At 61.7% G+C, this 21,002-nt stretch overlaps 1 protein-coding gene across 4 annotated transcripts in view; it reads right to left on the bottom strand.

Moving 5' to 3' along the window:
* Positions 1–18,234, bottom strand: part of FLT4 (fms related receptor tyrosine kinase 4) — a 39,596-nt gene extending 21,362 nt beyond the window's left edge. For 3 of the 4 annotated variants that reach the window (XM_045827175.1, XM_045827181.1, XM_045827196.1), the window contains exons 1-8: positions 18,131–18,234; positions 4,711–4,807; positions 3,889–4,142; positions 3,574–3,686; positions 3,290–3,452; positions 2,947–3,086; positions 2,493–2,661; positions 2,070–2,187 (exon numbers count right to left, since the gene is read on the bottom strand). In XM_045827175.1, coding sequence (XP_045683131.1) covers positions 2,070–2,187; positions 2,493–2,661; positions 2,947–3,086; positions 3,290–3,452; positions 3,574–3,686; positions 3,889–4,142; positions 4,711–4,807; positions 18,131–18,197 — 1,121 coding nt within the window. In that variant the 5' untranslated portion in view covers positions 18,198–18,234. Of the gene's footprint in view, positions 1–2,069; positions 2,188–2,492; positions 2,662–2,946; positions 3,087–3,289; positions 3,453–3,573; positions 3,687–3,888; positions 4,143–4,710; positions 4,808–8,659; positions 8,758–18,130 lie in introns of those variants that run through there. The other variant, XM_045827190.1, reaches the window with a different exon arrangement.
* Between the last annotated feature and the right edge of the window lie 2,768 nt (positions 18,235–21,002).

Genomic DNA, 21,002 nt, shown 5'->3' with positions numbered 1-21,002 from the left:
GCAGGCTCAGGAACACAAGGTCTGCGACGGCAGGCTCTCTCTCAACAGCCCTGCAGGGCTTCCACGGGGAGTGAGTCACCACTCAGTGCAGCTGCCTTCTCTGGGGCCTGCCTGTGGCTAGGGCCAGCCTCTGGTAGCCGGGCTCTGAGGCCCAGGCCAGGAGGGTCCTGCCCGCCTTCCAAATGGGCTCTGTCTCTTTCTCACAGGCTTCAGTGGTGCGTGCAGTGAAGGAGGGGAGGTACACTCCCCGAGCACAGCCTGGACCCTTACCTTGTGGGAGCCCTGGTTCGCCCTCCCCTGGCTCTGTGCCCCCATCCCTCCTACATGTGGTCAAGTACCCACTCAGCAGACAGGCCTGTCCTGGGGACCAGCAGGGCCCTTGGCCTTGTCTCTGCTGCCTGCTCACTGCACTCAGGTTTCCATACTGACTGTCTGTCTCCCCCATGGAGCAGTCCCCACTCAGGCAGCACCGTCCTGGGTGTGCGAGGCCAGAGAGACACCGGAGAGGCACAGACCTCAGGCAGAGACCAACAGCGAGGGGGACACAGGGGCCCTGCTCTCAACTGGGAGGGTTGTGACTCCCTAGGGTCACAGGGCAGGGCAGCACCAAAGCCACTCGGCCCGAGGGCTCTGGTGCAGAGTCCTGAGTTTGCCAGCCCCTGCCCCCCCACTGCACCCTTGACCTTGGCAAAGCCCCTCACTGCCTCATCTGAAAACAGAGGATGGAAGTGCACCTTCCAGCAGGGGGCGTGCCTGAAGTCAGGCACTTAGCGTCAGCCTCCTGCACTTGGGGTCGGCGCACCCTGGGGGCACTTTGGGGCCTGTCTGTCCACTAGATTTCCATCCATTCGCTCCCTCATGACCATCGCACACCCAGAAGAGGGGGCTGCTGCCGGGCTGCAGTGTCCACTGGTGCCCTGGCAATGTCTGTGAGCCGCAGGGCTGGCTGAGCTCTTCTGGGAGGAAGATGTCAGCCAAGTGAGAAGAGAAAGGCCAGATGTGGCGGGAACAGTGGTGTGCAGCCAGCTGTCTGCAGACCAGGCCTGGGCAGCCCTTGGTGCAGCAGAGCCAGCCCCCCAAGTGGGACAACCCGATGGCCTCGGAGGGCAGGGGAGAGGGCCCCAGGGGTCTTCAGGAGGCTACACCTGTGAGGGAGTTCTTATACCAGGGGTCCCCAATGGACCCCGAAGTCTGTGGCCTCAGAGGCCGGGTCGCACCCAGCCCCGTGCCCTCCCAGGAGAAGCTGTGTCCAGCCTCCGGCCAGCGGACTGGGCTGCCGGCTGAGAGCACCTGGAACCTCTGCTTGCCCAGATCCAGGCTGCCTGAAGAGACTGTTCTGCCTGAAGGGGGTGCCCCATGCTGGGAAAGGTGAGGCTCCAGGCTGGGCAGGGCCTCCCAGCAGGCTCTGAGCTCAGGCAGCAATGGTTCCCCCTTTCCTGGCCTCTGCTTCCTCCTCTGTATGATGGGGTTGGGGAGACCTGATGTCCCAGGGGGGACCACTCAGGTGACGGGAGGGTGCAGGGGGTGCTATGCCTTCCCAAGGCCTGGGGGAGCTCCCCTGAGGGGCTCTTGCTGGCGCTCGGCATCCCCTCACTCTCAGGCCACAGACTGAAGCCTGTGGGCCTCCTCAAGGCCCTTCCGGTCCCCGTGTTGGGGCCTGGCGCCACGGCAGTCTGTGGAACCCCCATGGCGTCTCCGAATTTCTAGACAGGAGGGCCCTGGGGCGGCAGCTAGTTCAGAGTGAGGCCGAGGAGGCCTGGAGCCATTGCTCTGGGTGGCAGGGCCCTCAGAGGCATGGAGCGGTTGCAGGAAGCAGTTAGGTAGAGTCCCATGTTGACCCGCCACCCCCGCATGGAACGGGGTTGGGGGGGCCGCACCGACAAGCACTCTCAGTTCAGCAGCCTCCAGGGCCAGCCTTCCCACTGGCTGAATGATCGCACTGTCAGCACGTTCCTTTGCGTGTCTGCACAGCGGTCCCCACGGGCTCTCAGGGCGCTGCCCTTCTCACCCCAAGGTTAGCTCTCGAGCTAGGCCTGGCAGGTGGTGAGGGGCAGGAGCCAGGACTGTACCATTGGAACTCCGGCGGGGGGTACGCTGCCAGCTTCACGGGCAGCTTCACCAGTGTGTCTCCAGCAGTGGCTTCCAGGATGGGACCTTTGAGCCACTCGACGCTGATGAAGGGCTTTTCTGCAGGACAGGAGGCATCGGTGTGAATCCAGGGCCCCCACCACTGCCCGGGCACTCCCCGTGTGGCCCCACACCCAGAGGACAGACACTTGGGGACCGGGGCTCCTTCTGCCCACCAGGTGTGGAGACCCAGCAGGCTGTGCACTCAGCCCCTCTTCCCTGGGGCTGGACTCCACATTGCTTGGTGCACTATGACTTCTGACCCTGGGCCCAAGCTGCACAAGGACCCTTGCTCCCCAGGCTTGAAGACTGACTCCCGGTCCATCCAGGCCCTGCGGGGCACGCAGAGCCCAGCCAGGATGTACCGTGCACGATGACCTCGGTGCTGTCGTGGAACAGGTGGATGCCATTGTTGGCCTTGCACGTGTAGGTGCCCAGGTCCTGCTGGCTGACATTGTGGATGGTCAGGATGCTGGAGAGCTCCGTGTGAGTCTGCTGGGTGCGCCGCTCTGGCACCCACTTCCCCCGCTCGGCCTGCCCAGGGAGGTCCAGGGTCAGAACAGGCAGGCTCTGGCAAAGCTGACCGCTGAAGGCACACACCAGCCCAGCCAGCACTGGCTCTGGGAGCCTGGGACCCAGGCCCAGAGTTGTCCTCAGGGCAGAAAAATTTCCCCCTCAGACCAGGGCGCCCAGGGCAGAGCTCAGGCTGCACCTTCTCTCTGCAAAGGCCAGTGTGTGCCAAGCCAGGGCGGTGTGGGCAGTGATGGGGACTCCTGGGGGTGGCTCAGGCACAGCCCCTGGTGGAGCTGCCGGCCTTACCTGCTTCCCTGGGTAGTCCCAGTCGAAGGTGACGCCGGAGTTGAACTCAGCCCACACGGTGCAGTTCAGGACCAGCTTCTCCCCCACTAGCAGCTCTGTCGACTTTTTGGGGAACAGCTGGATGTCATAGAGCTCGTTGCCTGGCAACACATAAAGAGTGACCCCCAAGCCCCTGGCAGGACGGAGCACAGAGTGCAGGGCACTCGACGAGACCAGCTATGGCACCCACAGCCCCATCACCCGTCACTGGGGGTGGGGGTCCCCGCCTTCCTCCTGCGGTCCCCTTCCCAGGACATGGGAGCAGTCACTTGGCCATGACCCTGTGGCCCTGGGCAACCCCCACCTGTGATGTGCACGATGAATGGGTTGGAGTAGAAGGTCTGGCTGCCCCAGGTGGTCTTGCAGTGCACATACAGGGCCTCACGCAGCAGCGGGGTGGGCACCCTCATGCCCAGGCGGTCATCCCATACCACGTCCCGCCCGTCAGGCTGCAGCACTGAGCTTTGCTGCGGAGACACAGCCATCAGCCCCCGGCTGCCCCTTCCTCCTGGCCGGGTGGATGGCTGCGTTTCCCAGGGGGCAGGGCTGGAGTGCTGGGTATCACGGTGGGTGGGCACGGGGCTGTACCGAGCGCAGTGTGACGTTGAGGCCAGGGGTGGACACCAGGCAGGGCACCCACATGGAGTCCTTCCTGTTGACCAGGAGTGTGGCCGGCTTATTGATGAATGGCTGCTTCAAGTCTGCAGAGAGGGAGCAGTTTGTGGGAAGGGCAGGCGGGGCTCAAGCGGCCTCTGAACCCTTGGACCAGGTGGGGGGAGCAGCGGGGCAGTCCCACGAGGTCCACAGAGTGGGGATGGGGGTGCTAGCTGCTGTCTGGGCCTTAGGACTTTGCCCACCCACACTCCTTGCTGGCCACAGGAGCGCACGGGCTGGGCCCCTCACCTCTCACGAACACATAGGTGCTGGCTGCCGTAGTGCCCTCGATGCGGGCCTTGATGTACTTGTAGTAGCAGCTGTAGCTGCCGGTGTCGTTGGCGTGGGCTTCAGGAAGCAGCAGCACCTTACAGTAGGGCTTGGCATCTGTGCCCTCGCAGTCTTGAACTAACCCTGTGTCTTCGCTGTCCTTCCCTGTGGCTGGCACTTCCTCAGCCCCTTTTCCTGTGGCTGGCCAGGCCCACTGGAGGGGGTGCTGCCCCCTGGCAGAGGATATGGAGGTGAAGGGGGGCCCCTCTGCAGTCCTGGGGCCCAGTCTTGCCCACAATATGTCTCACCCAGAGTGCAAGACAGCCCAGTGCTGGGGCACCCAGCACCAGCCCAGTGCCCGGCCGGCACCGGCACCCCAAGTCCCTGCCCGCCACCTGGGCCTCCGTGTGGCAGGCTGGCTTGCAGAGCAGCCTCGGCCCTGGTCAGAGCTGGGCTGCAGGGGGACTGGGCCATCGGGTACCTGGCCTGGGCTGACGGTGGCTGCTGAAATGGGTGCAGAGTGACCTGGTGGTGAGTGGGCAGGGGGTGGCTGGGGCTCAGTGCGGGGTGACCCAGGGGTGGGTGCTGGGTGCCTGGGGCTGCAGGGGCTGCAGCTCCCACACCCAGGCTCCCGGGAGACCCAGGAGCTGGAGACCCAGGTGTCCAGGCCTGTCTGTCCCGGCGAGGGGCTGCCTTCAGGGCTCCCACCACCACCGACTGCCTCAGGTTTGCGGCCTCCTTGGCCTGATGACAGGAGGGACCCAGGCCCTCTGCTCCTCTGGCAGGGGGAGGGCTGAGTACCTGCAGGAGATGGACAGGTTGTCCCCGGAGTCAATGATGTGTGTCTCCTCCGTGATGTTCAGGGTCGGGGGGGTCATGGAGTAGCCACTCACCAGGCCTGGGGTGGGAGATGGGTTGGGGCAGCGATGCGTCATAAGTTCACACGATCATGCCAGTCAGGCGCAGGTCCCTCCCCAGGGCAGGGCCCTGAGCGACTCCACAAGGCTGGGCCAGCCCTGGGCCACCGACTGGCAGGGCCCACCCAGTGAGCCCTGGTGGAGGCCTGGCCTGGGCCCACACCTGCGGTCCTACATGAGCCAAGCTGCCAGCACGATGCTGACAGAGGGCAGTTCAAACCCCGCTTTACACTGGGGAGGCCTGCAGCCTGTCGCCTGGGCCTCGTGACCCCCATGTATCCGCCCAAGGGCCCCTCCCTTCTGAACTGCAGACACACAGCCCCTGCTTGTGAGGGGTTCTCGCACGGTGCAGGCTTTCCCCAAACATGCCCAGAACTGACGGCCTCGCCAACATCTCTCCCCTCAGCGCTGCCTACCTCATGCTCTGCCTGGTCTCAGAGTCCACTTTGTCTTTCCTTGGTTCCTCCAATTGCTGTCCGCCCTCCAGGCCCCTGCTGGCTGCCCCAGCTCTTTCCACCTCCACCTGCCTTGGCCCCCATTCCTCCTACAGGCTTGTCCCCAAACACACAAATGACCCCACTCACCTAGTTGAAAACCCTCCCACAGCCCTCCAGGACCCTGGCCTCCTCACCCACCACCTTCCTGCCAGTGTGATGGCGTGTGTGCATGCGTGTGTATGTGTAAGTATGCACGCCTGTGTGTGTGTCTCCATCTGCAGGCATGAATCTGTGTGTCTGTGGGGTTGGTGTAGATGTGACATGTCTCTGACATGTGTGTGTGCGTGTGTGTGTGTGTGAGAGAGAGAGAGGTCCTGGCATGCTGGGGAGGTCTGGGTCTGGAACCCTGGCAGGTGCATCCTGCCAGGGCCATCCTGAGACAACAGGAAGACAGGACTGGGTGGCTAGAGGCCCTGGGCTCTGTCCTGTCCCTCCCTGCAAGTCCCTGTCCTCCTGGGGGGCAGTGCCCACTCTCTCGCCCCAGCCCCTTTTGTCCCCCCGCCAGTGCAGCTCCTCTGCGCTCCCTTACCCCACTCTAACCCCACACCCCAAACTGCCCTAGAAGAGGCACCTGGGTGGCACCCTCATATACCAGGTCTTATTTCAGCACCCCACAGGCAGTGCCAGGGCTGGGAGGTCCTCATTAAGCATCTGGTCCCACTGTGCAGATAGAAACTGAGGCACCACCACCCTCAGAAGGCAGCCCCTCACTGGGCTGGCACTGTACCTGCCACAAAGCCTGAACCCAGGGCCCCTCCTGGCATCCAGGCCAGGAGCATGGCGCTCCCTGGGGCCCCACAGTGGGAAAGCGGCCCTGGGCTCTGCTCCCAGGTGACTCCTCCATGTGGGTTCTGTGGCCAGACCCACACATCACCAGGTGGGCACCTGGCCTTCCATGCACACCAGCCCCCCACCATGCACCCCCTGTGTCATCGGAGCAGGGGCACCCTGCAGTGGGGAGGCCTTCCTGGGGTTGTGAGGGGCTGGGGAGGGAAGTCTGGAGCAGTGGACAGGGATTAAAGGCACACCGGGCAGACAGCTGGCCTCTGAGCTGTGCAGAGGGGGACACGATGGGCTTGGGGTGGAACCTGTGGGGGTGGAGAAGCTGGCCCTCCCAATGGCCGGCATGTGGCCCCCGGAGGACAGCCTCGGCAGCCAGCGCCCACCTGCCCAGCCCAGGGACTGTGCGTTCCCTGCAGCAACACTGACGGTGTTGCCCTGAGACCCTGGAGGGGGTGAAGGTCTCCCCTTTGGGTGCACATCCAGGCACACACCCAGTACCCCAGCTCTGAAGCTGTGGCAGAGGGCACAGGTGTCGTAGGCTCCTCTTTGCTTCCAAGGTGAAGTGGGCCAGTCAGGCCCCTCCCGTCCACCCACCCCCTCCTCCCCAGCTTCGTCTCTTGGCACGGCTCCGAGAGGTGTCATCGCAAAGGGCCTGGCTTTCCACACCTGGGGGTCTTCCGCCTAGGACACTCGGGCTCCTTCCCCTCGAGAAGCTGTCTCGTCCCTGTCTACCCCGTGCCTCTCTGCCTTACTGGAGCGGTCACTGTTACTTGGACGGTGTGCCTCCTCGGGCCCCTGCTGGGTGGCGGGGTGGGTGAGTGGGTGAGTGGACGGCTAGAGGAGGGGGGCCTGCGGGAGCTCCCTCCCTAGAGGCCCCTGCGCACCAGGGAAGCACCGGCCTGCACTGAGGCTGCACTGCAGGAGAACCACCCACCCTGCTGCCAGCCTCTCACTGTCCCTTGAGTCTCTCCCTTGCTGCCAGGTGCCCTGACCTGCCTAGTGCCCCTGTGTCTTCACTCCTCCCCTGGAACCTGCGTGAGTGGCGTACCTGGCTGTTGGCGTCACTGTCTCCCTGCGTTCCCCCTGCCTTAACTGAGACTGGGCTTTCTGAGGACACCACTGCCCCTGAGGGTTACTGCTCTCCACTGCAGGTCTGACACCGGAGAACTGGTGGCCACCTCCCCTCTCCGAGGGCACCACCCCCGCCCCACTAAAGCTGTCATCGGCTGTTGTCTTGGTCACTTCCCTTCATCCTGTGCTCCCGGCCCTGGCCTCTCTGCCTCAACTTGACTTCAACAGCCACACGATGACTCGCCAGATGACTCGCCAGCGCCCTGGCCTTTTAGGTCCCCATCTCCACTGTCCTCCCCCCACTCCCCGGGCCCCTTGCTTCCTGGGCACACCCCGAACCTGGCCCTCTCCACGCTGCTGTCACTGAGTACTCATCTTCCTGAACGCCGCTCCAGCCCCCACTGGGGAATCCTCCAGCAGCCCCTAAACTCCCAGGCCAGGGACCCCCCCATCGCCACCCCCTCCTGGCATCACCCTTTTCTTGGCACAGCATGGCCCAGGGTCCCTTACTGCCCCTGGCCCTCCACCACAACCCCGGGACGCCACTGTTCCCTTCAGCCACTCAGCACCGCAGACAAAGCCGGAGCCCTGCAGCGCAGCACAGCACAGCCTCCCCTTTTTTTGCCTGTCGGCAGACCCAACCAGGCCCTGGGGCTGCAGTTCGAGGGGATGGGGGGGCTCTCCCGCCCTCTCACCCTGGCCTCCCAGCACCGATGAGGGAAACCATCGTATGGAGCTATCTCACCTTCCCACATGCAACACCCCCCCCCTTCCCGCCAACCCCAGACCCTCTGACCCTCCCTGCCCCAAGGAAGGCCTGGCCTCCCATTAGGCCACCAACCCCAGCCCCTGGGCCTGACTCCCACAGATAACTTCCCCCCCTTCTGACCACCAGCATTTCCCAATGGGATCACCTCCTGTCTTACAGAACTGCAACACCCGGGCCCAGCGTTCCCTTCCCATCACGGCCCCCATCCCCATTTGGTTCGAAGCAAACGCTCTGCTCCCCATTCCTCTCCTCTCACATTTGCTCACCCCCCACTGGGAGGCAGCGCACCCCCCCCCCCAAGACGACCCCCAGGCTCCAGGACAAGGGGCACTGGTGGATGGGGGGGGGCGGGGGGGGGGAGCTGTGAGCCACCCTGCCCTCGCCTCCCCCTCCCCCTCTGCCCAGCCCCAAACTCTGTGGTCTCCCCAGATGGGACAGGAGGCCCGCCTCTCCCACCCCAGCCCTTCTGCCCGTTCCCAAAGCATCTCAGAGCCAGGCCGCTGGCCTCCTGGGGGACGGGGCCTGCCCGCCCCCCACCCCCACGCTTGTCCCCAACATGGCTCCTCGTCCACTCCTCATGTAACTGTCAGTGGGAGTTTAAAAGCGTGCTGTGCTTTCCTACCCGTGGCTTCCTGCTGAACTGCCAGGAAAATCCAAACCCCTGACCTTGGGCTGGCCCTACCCCTCTCCATACCCTCCAAGTCCACTCTCACCTGTGTTCACACCCCCCAGCCCCCGCAGCCTGCACGCTCTTCCACGACCTGCACACCCGCCTGTGGAGCTCCTTCGCAGCCGGCCCGCCCTCGGCAGGCACCTCTCCACCCCAGCCACCTCCCTGCCCGCGCCCCGCACACAGGGCTGCTTCTCGCCTTCCTTCCGCTGAGACAGGACTTCCTTGCTCGCCTCCTCCCAAACCTCAGCGCCCCTGCAAGCACCCATCTCAGCCTCCCGGTTACTCTCTTCATCTTTCTTGTCATAATTAGTAGCGACCTCATTTACTTATTTGTTTCACTTATGTCTTTCCACTTCCTTCACTGGACAGTAAGTTTCAACAGGGTCAGGACAAAGACAGCCCCCTTTTCTCCACCACCCCAGGGCCTAGCATGGCACCTGGTGCAGTTAAAGCTCCATAAATGAGCCTTGTCCACATCTGTTTAATGAGTAAATGGGTAGGTGGATGGATGAACGGACAGATGGATAGAAGGATGGATGGATGGGTGGATAGATGGATGGGAAGGCTGAAGGAAGGGTGGCTAGATGGAAGGACACATGGACGGACAGATGGATAGAAGGATGGACAGACTGATGCCCAGGATGAGTGGGCGAAGGGACAGCTGGGCGGCTGACGGGCTGGCTAAAGAAACTTGCAGGTCTTTCTCTGGGTTGCAACCGTGTCAGACCCCGCTGTTCCTTTGGAAAAGATGTTCCAGGTTTAAGGTCAGGACCCCTGGCAACCTGTGTGCCCAGGTTGCTCCGCAGCTGGGGTAGACTTGGGCCTGAGGGCTGCGGCGCCCACAGGCTCCCTGTTGCCCAGCCCCCACCCACAGCCCCGAGAAGGCGCATCCTTCCTGCCTGGCTGTCATCTGTCCCGTCCCGGCAGTCCTTCCCTTCCCGCAGCAGGAAGCACTGTCATCCTGGCCTCTGCCGCGCTCCCCCTGCCTTCCTCTTCCTGGCCCAGGAACTGGCTCCTTCCTTCCCCTGGCCAGCGGCCCTGGCCCCCTAGCCTGCAGCAGAGCAGTTGGGGCTGAGCCGAGGTCAGGGAGGCCAGAGTGCATACCTCTTCTCTGTGCTGTCAGCAGCCTCAGGCAGCTGGGACCCTGGCGTCAGCCACAGGCGGCTGGCTGACCGTGGGAGCAGCCACTGGGACCCCGGGTGAGGGGTGGGCAGGAGGGGCAGGAAGGCTTGTGGGTTAGGCACTGCATCATGTGGTCCTCACTCAGCCTGGGAGGGGGCATGGGGTTCGGGCAACAGCAAGGAAACTGGAGCTCTGAGCCCCACGGCGGTGATGGCCAGTAGCAGCGCAGGAGCCCGGGCCTGCTGAGCCCAGGCCTTTCCCTGTCCTCTGCCGCCTCTCCGTCCCTTTCTCTCCCACAACTGCCCTGAGGGCCAGCCTGCCTCCCTGGCCCCAAATGGCCTCCTTCCCCTCCTCCAATCTATCCCTTAGCCCAGAGGGGCGACCCTCAGCTGCCTTCTCTGGCTCTTCCTGGCCCTCTGGAGCTGTACATGACCTTGGCCTGGCCTCCAGAGTGCAGTCCATTCCCAAAGCACCTGCCCTCCTAGACAGCTTCACCTCCCAACTCACCAACCACACCCACTGCCCATCTGTGGAGCCCACCAGGCCCTGGCCCTACCTCCTGGCCAGACTCATGCTGTGTCCCCTGCCCTTCCCTGCCCCCTGCGCCCTGAGAACTGCTACTCCTGCTCCAGGGCCTGTGCAATGTGCCCGAGACCCGAGGCTGTGAGCACTGTATCCCCCACGCTGGCTGGAGCCTTCACCCACCCCCCAGGGCAGGACTGTGTGTCACTGGGCTGCTCCCGGGGGTCAGGATGTCAATGACCTATGTCTCTGTCCGCAGGTCCAGGAGGACTGCCCAGCAATGACATCAGGATGGTCTGTGACCTCAGAGGGCCCCCTCCTTGCCCTGGCAGAAGGCGGTAGTCACCCATGGGGAACCGGGCTGTGTGGCAGCCCTGCCAGTCTGGCCCACCCTCTTCTGAGCATCCGTGCCCAACAGGACAGAGGCTGCCAGGGTCAGGCAGGGACTGCGGGGAGAGAGCTGAGGCAGCGGCACTGGGGGACAGCTGGCCATGCAGGGCTGGGCTTGGGGTACCCATGCGTTGGCTCAGGGTGGGGCAGGGTGGGGGCACCCCGCTCCTGAGCCCTCGCCTTCCACTCTCAGGTCCGGTCTGTGTACAGACCTGGGGGTGATGCAGGGCTGCTCTGTCCTGGAGACCCCCCACCTGGCTGGCTGCCTCCATGCCTGCAGCGACAAAGGGTGAGGGTTGAGAGGCCATCAGTGCCCGGCATCCCCAGGATGGAGACGGCTGCGGGGAGGGGCCCCGAACCTGGCTGCTGGACCACAGTGCTACTCTCTGGCTGCGTGGGCTTGGGCGAGTCGCTTCCTCCCAGCCCCCACCTTCCCACTTGTGAAAGGTGAATTGTCCGTCAAAGTGTTGAATTACTGGGAACCACAGACCACAGATACCATAGCACCACACCAGGAACCACTGAGAGAACATAGTCAGCGGCTGCGCACATTGGGCCCTCCTTTGTTGCTGCCTGCGGCCTGTCTTGCCTGTCACAGCTGCTGCATCTCACTGTGACCCTGTGCTGTGGTCACAGTATGGAGGGGGGTGGGTCACAGAAAGCCTTCCTATTGGGAGGGATACTCATCTGAGCATCTGGGCTTCGGAGATTGAGCAGGAGTTTGCCGGCCCAGGAGGAGGGAACACAGGACAGAGAGACTGTGCGAGGCCAGAGCGCAGGAGACCTTCTGCTGTAAGGCAGCCGGAACAGGTGGAGCATGGTGGGGGGCCCTGAGGCCACAGAGGAGGGCCCCTGCTTGCAGCCCAGCCTCAGGCCCTTGGCCAGCTCCTTGCATTCGGGACTTGGCTCTGCCCACCCATGGGCTTCCTCCTCCTAGAAGTGGCCCAGCCCCCAGGGCTTCAAGGCCATCTCTGAAGTCCCCACTGTCCCTGGCAGCTCTGCTGAGCTCTACTCCTGGGAGGCCCTGCGCTCCAGATGTCTCCTGTTGGGTGCCCCCCAAGCCTCGGACCTTGTCCAGACCAGATCCCACCCCCGGAGAAGACAGCCAGCGCCACAGGACACACACAGCCATGTGCCCGGGGCCCGGATGAGCAGTGTGAAAAGGATGGAGAATCCCCAGTGTTGGAGAGAATGTGGGCAAACAGGCCTCACAGGAATTAAAAAAAAAATGCTCGTACACTTTGACCCCAATTCTGCTCACTCCAATGCATCCTGTTGCAGCAGTGACAGTGAACGCGTGTTTAGCACTTGCAGCGGCGCTCCTGGAGCCTGTAACGCCCTCCCTCACCGCCCGCCCCACCGCCCCGAGGGCACACTATTCTTGTCATTCTGCAGATGAGAACACTGAGATACGGAGGTCAGCCTCCTAGTCGGAGATGACCACTGGGGGCGGGACTCTGGAAAGCTACCATGTGCTCCACACAGGTCTGCATCAGCTGCGTTTCTGCAGTTTACGGGTGTAAACGCCTTAAACCCAGGACAAGTCTATCTTCCATCCGCCTGGAAACGCTACTTTCCCACCCGTGACATTCACAGTCCTAGTGGCAGACACACGCCAGGTGCCCAGACTCCACTCATCCCTCATAGCCAGCTGGTCACCAAGTCACGTCCACTCTCAGGTCCAGCACCAAAGACAAGGGTGTCCGGAGTGCCAGGCCCACCCTCTCCTCTGCCTGCCACTCTGGCCAAGCGCTCTGCACTCCCGGCGCTCAGACGCCCTGCCGCAGATGCCCTCCGGCCACTCTGGACACCGCAGCCAGCCCTCCGCAGTCCCCTCCGCTCCTCCCCACTGTCAGGCCAGCCTCAACGCCCTTTTTTCTGACTCAACACACCAGTGTCTCCCCACTGGTTGACACCTTATCCAGTGGTCAGAGGATCATTCTAGAACTCAAGTCCTTCTCCTGCTGAAAACCATTCCCTGGTTCCCCGACTTTTAGGGGCAGATTCTGAGCTTCTCCCCTGACCCTCTAGCCAGCTTTGTTACCTGCCACCTGCTTGATGCCCGTTCCAGCCCTGGAACCGCAAGCTGAGGCCCTTTCCTGAGGGCCCCCTGCACGTCCCCACAGCCCACAGCTCCAGGCAGGGACTGGCTCACTGCACTCGGCAGATCCTTAACTGGAAGACTGGGAGGTCCCCTTGTAGTGTGGGCCCAGCGTAGGGCTCCCCTGCGACTGCCCCCGATGGGCTCTAAGGATCTGGGGCACAGAGACGGCGCACAGCATGTGGGCAGGTGTGGAGGTGTGGGTGTCTGGGGTCAGCCAGGGGTAGACCTGGGAGAAGGTGATGAACCTGTGGGGCATGACCTTGGGAAAGACCTCTGGGACATCAAGGTGAAAATGTCCCCTAGGTTGTCAGGAATTTAGGATCCCACATGCCCACCTCTCTGGAGCTTCCCCAGGGAATGTGGACCATTGCTGGTGTGCCTGCCCCTTCCCACCCCCTTGGCCCCCATGCCACCTGGGACCAGTCACAAGTTCTGTCCCTCAAAGCCACGCTAGCACCGAGTGAGCCACTTCAGCCCTCTGGCTGTAACTTCTCACTCTCCAGATGGGCACAAGGAGCCTGTGCTGTGAGGTCGAAACCTTCACACACCATAGTGTAAAGCAACCGATGAATCATTGTGAACAGGGGCAGCTGGATCCCTGACAGTGTGGGAGCGCGCCTGAGCCTGAGCACATACCGCCTACATCACCCAATGCAAACGAATCTCCCTTGGGTGAAGTTTAGGGTAGCTCAGAGCAGAGTGCTTCCGGTTGAGTGAAGACAAGAGCTTCCCCCAAGCCCACCTGAATGCCTGAAATCCAGGCTCTTGGGGAGCACAGCAGTGGGAATGAAGCTCCCCACCTCCTCTCCCGTCCCCAGTAGGCCCTTGCCGCTTAGGGCAGCCGCCACACCCCTGCCTGGAGCTCTCCACAGCCCTGGAAAGGCAGGGTGAAGGGCAGCGCAGATCTGGAGTGTGCTGGGGCTGGGGTGTGTGGCCGGCGCAGGCTAGGTGGACATGGGGCTAAGGATGCTCTGGGGACTCCAGCATGAGGACCTTCAGCACCTGTCCAGGAAGCTGGTGCTGATCACTGAGGGGCAGCTGAAGGCTCAGGTCTTTGCTTCAGAGAGCTTGCCCTGGGGCAGCACCCAGGCAGCTGTGGGAAGTAGGGAGCGGTGTTGAGGCTGCGTGACAGCGGGGACTGCCTGAGTACCCCGGGAAGGACGGGGAGGGAGGGAGGAGGGAACCCTAGCAGATTCTCAGTTCCCCATGCAACACAGCAGAGTGCAGCCAGCAGTGCCGGGCAGTTGCCCCGCCTGCCCGGGTCAGGACGGGCGGTGTTATCAGACAGCCCAGCTGGCTCAGAGGTGGCCCCCTCGAGCTGCTAAATCGGGGCTGTGGGCTCCTGCTGCAGGAAGAGGGAAATACAGGCAGGATGTCCTCTTCTGTGGCCGACAAGTCCTTTCCCATGAACCCCTGCTGACCTCGCTGGCCACGTGGCGGGGCTCCCCCACTCACCACCCTGGCCTGAGCCCGTCCGCCTGTCGGAGGGGCCACCCACACCCAGCCTGGCCTGCGGCAGGGAGTGCCTGGTGTCTGACTGCCCGGTCTCAGCCGCCCCGAGATGCAGACCAGCACCTTCCTCCCCCAGACTTGTGTCTTCGGTGTGACCGGAAAACCAAGATCCCAGAGGAAGCCAGTGTCTGAAAAGGATTGAAACTCAGGAATCCCTGGCTGCTGCTAGACATGTCGGCAGGGTCTTGCTCAGGGGTCGATGCAGAGGGTGCGAACAGCTCCCTGGACCCTTCTCCCTGCCTGCTCTCCTCTCCCAGCGACATCCCAGAGGGCTGCAGGGCTCACACCAGGCCTGGGTGGAAAGCAGTCCGCCACTGGGAGGATAATACCCAGATGACAGCAGGAGGGGTGTAAGGCACACCTAGAGAAGAACTTCCCCTCATGGCTAAGACCCCACTTAATTTCCCTGGGTTCCCCGATTCACCTCAGCCCCATACTATTCAAGTGCTCCCAACCTTCCTCTTTCCTTATCTGGCCGAACTGCACCAGCCGGGGTCTCCCGGGAAGTCTTGCTGGAGGCCTCCACCCAGAGGACCTGCCTCCCCCAGGGAGCACCTTGACTTTCCCCACACTGGATCCTGCTCCCGGGGTCCCCATCTGGTAAACAACCTCATGGCCCCTTCCATTGCTTAAGCCAGAGACGGGCCCTTGTCCCACTCTGCCTGACATTGCTGCTGCCTGCCCCCCTGGTGCGTCTCCTGGTCCATTCACAGTCTCTTTGCTACCGGCTCGCAGCGGGTCTGTGTGTCTGGCCGTGTCTTCATCAACCCTGGCCAGGTGGCCCCCTGCTCAGCGCCTCCTCTTTCCAGATGTGCTGCTGGCTCCTGCCGCCTCCACCTGCTTTGTCCCTCCTCCCTCACCCCAGACTCTAGCTGCATCTGGCCGCCCACAGATCCCCATACACCATCTAGAGTTTCCTGTCTCTGGGTCTTTGAGGGTTTCTTGGCTCTGCCTAGAATTCACTGCCCTGGAGTCTGCCGGTCCCTCCAGGAAGCCCCAGCTGGAAGTGCTGCTGCCTTCCTGTGCAGCCACAGCCACCAGCTGGGCCACTGGGGTCACTGAGCACTTGTGTCCCTGTGCTAGACATCCAGTGCCACATCTGTGTCCCTGGTAGTCTGACACTCAGGAAATCCCCGCAGGACGGACCCAGGTCTACAGCCCCCGGACCACCCTGAGCACTGTGGCCTGTGACTTGCACAGAACTGCAGTTGCCTTCTCTGGGTTGGGGGGCTGCTGCTTGGGGGCAGGGTGGGGAAGGCACAGCCAGGAGCTGGCCAGATGGTCCCCTATGACACCTGGAGACCACTATGCTCTGGGGAGGCAGAGCCCCTCAGCCACACTGACCCCAGAGGTCTAGCGGGTGTGTGACGGGCACCTGCACTGGCTTCCCCGGAGCCCTGAGCTGGGGCCAGTGGTCCACAGGCACCAAGTAATGTGGGCCCAGGCCCTGCATTCCACCTGCACCAACTGGCCTCCCCGACCCAGCCCCACCACGCCCCACACACCTGGGTCTGGCTCAGGGCTGGGGGGCTGGGACAGTGCAGAGCATGGCCACTCAGCTTGCGGCAGGGGCCATTGTCCTCAGGCTAGTGCAGCTAGGTGCCCGGCAGTCACTTGCCTCCCTTGCATGTCCCTGAGCCGACTACCCATTGTCCAGCAGTACAAACAGCCTCTCTAAGCCCAAGAGACAAAGCCCGTTGGGGCTGACCTCTGCCACCTGCCCTATCTACAGGAACACTGCCAGAGTGAGGTTTTTGAAGGTGGACTGAGACGCCAGGCCATGAAGTCCAACCCAAGCGCAGCCCCTCGGTGCTTGCCAGCCTGTCTCACTGCCACCCCTGAGAAAACTGAGGTGCAGAGAGAGGCAGAGAGGGGCCCGGGCCAGACAGCAAACACTTAGGGGGAGAGCTGGGACAACGGTCTGGTTCTAGGACCAACAGCACACCTTTGAGGGGTTGGCTTCAGAGACCCAGGCTCCTCTCCTGCCAGCGCCTCCCCTCCCTCGCTGGCTGGGCTGGCACTCAACTGAAGCACGTCTGCCTGTGCCCCTCATCCCCCATCAGGCTGAGTCCTCCTTGCCCAGCAGTGGGTGGGGCAAGTGCAGGGCTCAGGGAGGGCAGCAGTGGCCTCCTCCTCTCTCCAGGAGCATCTTCCCACCAGGGGAACTCAGATCCAGCCTGGGCCACCCCTCCAGGAGCACTGACCAACTTCGGCAAAAATCATCTGTCTTCACAGCAAGACTGGCCTCAGTGCCCCCCAGCTCCCGAGCACCAGGACAGTGGCCTCTGCAGTGTCCCCGTCTCCCCCTCTGGCCCCTCTGTGAGAGGGTGCCCCATCCCGGACCCTTTCGACTCCCTCTCATCACCCCAGCCCAACCTCTCTCTCAAATACTGCACTCAGCTGCCTGCCAGATGTCTCATCATGGCAGGGCCTCCCACAGTCCAGCCAGGGACCGATTCTCTTGCCCACCGACACTCATTCAGTCACTCAACAAACACACCCACCGCCTGTGAGAGCCTGGGCCTGGGCTGGGTGCAGGGCCGTGGGAAGGACCCAGGGGTGGCAGAATCAGTTCAGACTGGTCCAACCTGAGGTCCAGACAGATGTCCTCCTCCCACCTCCCTGGAGGTTCTCCCGCCTGTCCCCTTGGCTCTGAAGGTTCTTAGCACAAAGACATGGGCTCACCACTCCTTTACTCTGGCCTCCTGGACACCCTGGAGATGTTTATGTAATGCCTGGGTCCACGCGTTCCTACGTCTAAAAAACGGGTCTAACACTCCCTTGTGAGGCTTAAAGGAGATGAAGCGTGTAAAGCCAGTATTTAAGGCCCACAGTTTTCCCAAACGCTGAGACCCCACCTCTCCCTTCAGACCTCCCAGCACTCCTCCCCCAACCCTGGGAGCCCATGACTGTCCCTCTCACCGTCTGGTTTCCAGGGTCCCCAGGCCTTGAGTAGAGCCCCAGCTCATGCCTCCCGCGCTGCTGATGCTTTATCTCTGCCCCTTCTCACCCCACTCTCTCCAACCCCTAAATGGCAACCTGCGGTCACGCTCCTGTCGCAAACTGGACCCAGCCTCCCCTGTGCTTAGCACCCTTCTTGGTGGCCCCTGCCTAGTGGCCAGGACCCTTAGCTCAGCCTTGAAGACCCCTGTACCCCCAGACACAGGGAGGGCCGGCCTCCTGCTTCTTCTGTCCTGCTGATCGCTCACAAGTTGCCGACTCAAGATTCGCTTCAAATTCCAACACGTACCTGCGCCCAACCCTCCCGAGGGCGCGCTTGTATGCAGCGGTCCCCGAACCGCTGCCCCCCACGTTCCCTGGCCTGGGCAAGGTAGGCGCCTGCTGGCAGCGGCCTCTGGGGGGCCGACCTCGAGCGCTGACGGGAGGTGTCGGGAAGTGCGCACCCAGGTCTGCGGCCGGGTGGGGATTGCCGTCCCGTCGCCCTAGGGTGATCGTGGGCGCTCCGAGGCACTCCAAGGGCCCGGACTCCGCGGGGGAGCGAGTGGGGAAGCGAAGGACCTAGAGTGAGAATGCAGCGCGACTGGGCGGGCGCGGAGGTGGCTGGTGCACGGCGGGTGCAGCGAGAACCCGGGCGCTACTCTGCGCGGCGGTACAGCCGGAGCCCCGTCCCTGACCCGGCTGCAGTCCCCGCCCGCCCTTTCCTCATCCCGGCCGCCCCCGCCCGGCCCATCGTGCTCCGTGCGGTGTCCCCACACCCGGTCCCCAGCCCCGTCTCCCGGGTGCCCCAGGCTTGCAGGCGCCCTGTCCCCGCCCGCATCCCGTCGGCGCGGTCCCGCCAGTCGCCCCGGGAGAGAGAACCCCGCGCGGCTAGCGGCGCGCTCGGGCGGACGGAGAGCTCACCGCGCTCGCTGTGGAGCAGTTCGAGGCAGAGCCACAGGCGCAGGCACAGCGCGGCACCCCGCTGCATCTCCGGCCGCTGCGGCGCGGGTCCGACCTGCGCGGCCTCGCCGGCGGATTCTGAGTGTGAGCGCTGCCCTGAGGGGCCGGGCCGGGGCGGGGACCAGAGGCGGGCCCGGAGCCTCGGCCCGCCCCTCGCACCTCTCAGCTCCGCCCGGGCCGAGGGGGCGCCTGAGTCGCCCCCCGGCGGGGGGCTGGTGAGCGCTCGCTCCCGGGGAGCGTCGCTCCGAGACCCCAGGGCTGCTCGGCGCGGAGCGCGCAGGTGACACGCACGGTCGCTCGCTGTGCGCTTCGACCCGGACCGACGGCGTCCGGCGGGCCAGGTTGAACACAAGGTGGCCCCGCTTGCTTTTCTGCATTTTCTTCAATCAGTGAATACCACATTTAAAGTCAGGGGGGAAAAAAGGCAATAACTATGACAAAAATAGCTATATGTCAAATCTTTGAGAACATTCCGCAGACTTTATCTTGCCCCCGACGTGTTGTGGACGGAGGTCCAGGGGCCCGGTGCACCCCACCTGCGCCCGGCAGGCAAGCTCCTCTCCAGATCTCCCTGGAATACTTTTTTGCTGAGCTCATTCATAAGTCCTTTTATCAGGTGGCACTTTACTCTCTGACTTGGCAACCCTCCCGCAGACTTCCTTTCTCTTTTCAGCTCTAGAATTTTCCTATTTACAATAAATCCCACGATGATGGCCACCTCCTGCCCTCGCTTTTATTCTATTTCATTCACACTTCGCCCACGCTCTCCCCGTCCATCCGCTGGTCCTGGCCAAAAACCAGGACGAGGTTGTAGCTAACGACCAGGACAAGCCCTCAACTGCAAGTAGGAATTGAGTATGTTATTAAGCTGGAATCACTAATCAGTAGGGACAGTTTTGATGATTGAATAAAGTGGTGGCCGCCCTGGTTGGTGTGGCTCAGTGGACTGAGCGCCGGCCTGCGAACCAGAAGGTCACAGGGTAGATCCCGGGTCAGATCGCGGGTGGGAATGTGCGGGAGGGAACCAATGGATGTTTCTCCCACGCATCGTGTTTCTCTCCCTTTCTCCCCCTCCCTTCCCCTCTCTCTAAACACAAAGTAAATAAATGGAGGAAACTAGGAAACCAAATAGATTTTTTCCTACCCATATATTGATTTTCTTCCAATATATTTTAGTTTTAAAATAAAAAAATCTCGTGTGGTGTAACACATACAGAACGTATATATGAATGTGTTATAAGTGTAAAATGTAAAGCAAACCCCCGTATGTTCGCCCCCGGACCAAGGGGTACAGATCCATCGGCACTGGGACCTCAGAGGCCCCCCTTTGTCATCGTGAACCCCTCCCCAGGCCCCAAATCTTGGCTCTATCATCCCCCTGCTTTTCTTTGCCAGTTGATTACCCAGAATACATATTTTGTTTGTTTTTTAAACCTTATTTATTTCATTTTTAACATATTTTATTGATTATGCTATTACAGTTGTTCCATTTCTCCTCCCCTTTGCCCATCTCGTCTTTCGCTTGGGCTCTTCTGTGAGATTCCCGTGGACCGTTGTGCCTGCCCACCCCACTTCGCTCACTCTCCTCGTTGCAACTTCCCACGGCGTCTGTGCTCTGTGACGGGTGGAAGTTTGGGCTGGGACCAGCTTCCGACTTCCCCTGTTAGCAACACTCCTGCACAGGTTTCTTGCTGTGTGTGTGCCCGGCGCTCTAGGGTGTGTTTAGGAGTGCCATTGGTAGGTGACAGAATGTGCGTCTTCGGCGTGGTGGACAGTGACAACTCTGTTCCCATCGTTTGCACCATTTTGCACTCCAGGGGGACCAGTGTCCTGGGCCCCACATCTTTGCCAACACAGTGCTGTCCATTTTGATTTTTAAAATTTAGCTATTCTTGTTGGTTTGTAGCAGTATCTATCTCATTATGGTTTTCAGTAGCTTTTCTTAAATTACTGTTGGGGTTGAGCACGCTTTGTAATTGCCCATTTGGATGTCGGGTCTTTTGCTATGTGCTACTGCTCATTGTATTTTTCTTATTGATGGGCAGGAGTTCTTTTACATATTCTGGATATGAGTCCTTGCCAGTTCTGATTATTACTGCTGTGTAACAAATTACTCCAAAGTGCGGTGGTGGAAAACAGCAGTGTTGTTTTCACTCACACTTTCGAGAGTTGGGAATTCGGGAAGAATTCGAGGCTGGGCACTTCTCTTCAAGGGTCTCTCCTGCAGTTGTTGCCAGCCGACTGCGGGCTTGGCGGGATGATGGGTGGCTGGTGGCTGATGCAGATCCGCCTGGAACTGGTCTGGGCTGTCAGCTGGCGAACCCATTCACGGCTTTTCCAGCACTGGCAGTCTTCCTCAGGGCAAGCTTCATGCAGACTACGATTTCAAAGTCGTCACAGCCTGCCCAGGGACGTGCTGTCCAATTCTTGGAAGGGGAGAGGCCAGGTCACCTGCAGAGAGCATGTGAGGCTGTCTTGGGGAAACTCACTGGATCGCACCACGTGCTATAGGAGCCCTCTCCCATTCAGAGACTTACTTTCCATTCTCTTAATGGCATCCTGTTTTTTTTTGGGGGGGGGGGTGAAGAAATCTTCATTTTAATTCAGAACCCCTATGAGTTATTTTCCTTGTGGATGGGGCTATTTGCATCCTTTCAAAGAAATCTATATCTTGATGTAGTGAAGATTTTTTTTTTATCATTCACAGTTTTTAGCTGTTTTGTCTGACATTTAGATCCTTGGGCACCTGGATTTGCTTTCTGTGTCCTGTGAAGAAACAAGGCAAGTTTCTTCTCTTCCCTGGAAGGACATCGAATCATCCCAGGACTATGTA

The sequence above is a fragment of the Phyllostomus hastatus genome, unplaced genomic scaffold, assembly GCF_019186645.2.
Source record: "Phyllostomus hastatus isolate PE091 unplaced genomic scaffold, TTU_PhHast_1.1 phas_contig_150, whole genome shotgun sequence".
Classification (NCBI taxonomy): domain Eukaryota; kingdom Metazoa; phylum Chordata; class Mammalia; order Chiroptera; family Phyllostomidae; genus Phyllostomus; species Phyllostomus hastatus.
This window is presented reverse-complemented; position numbering and strand designations above follow the sequence as displayed.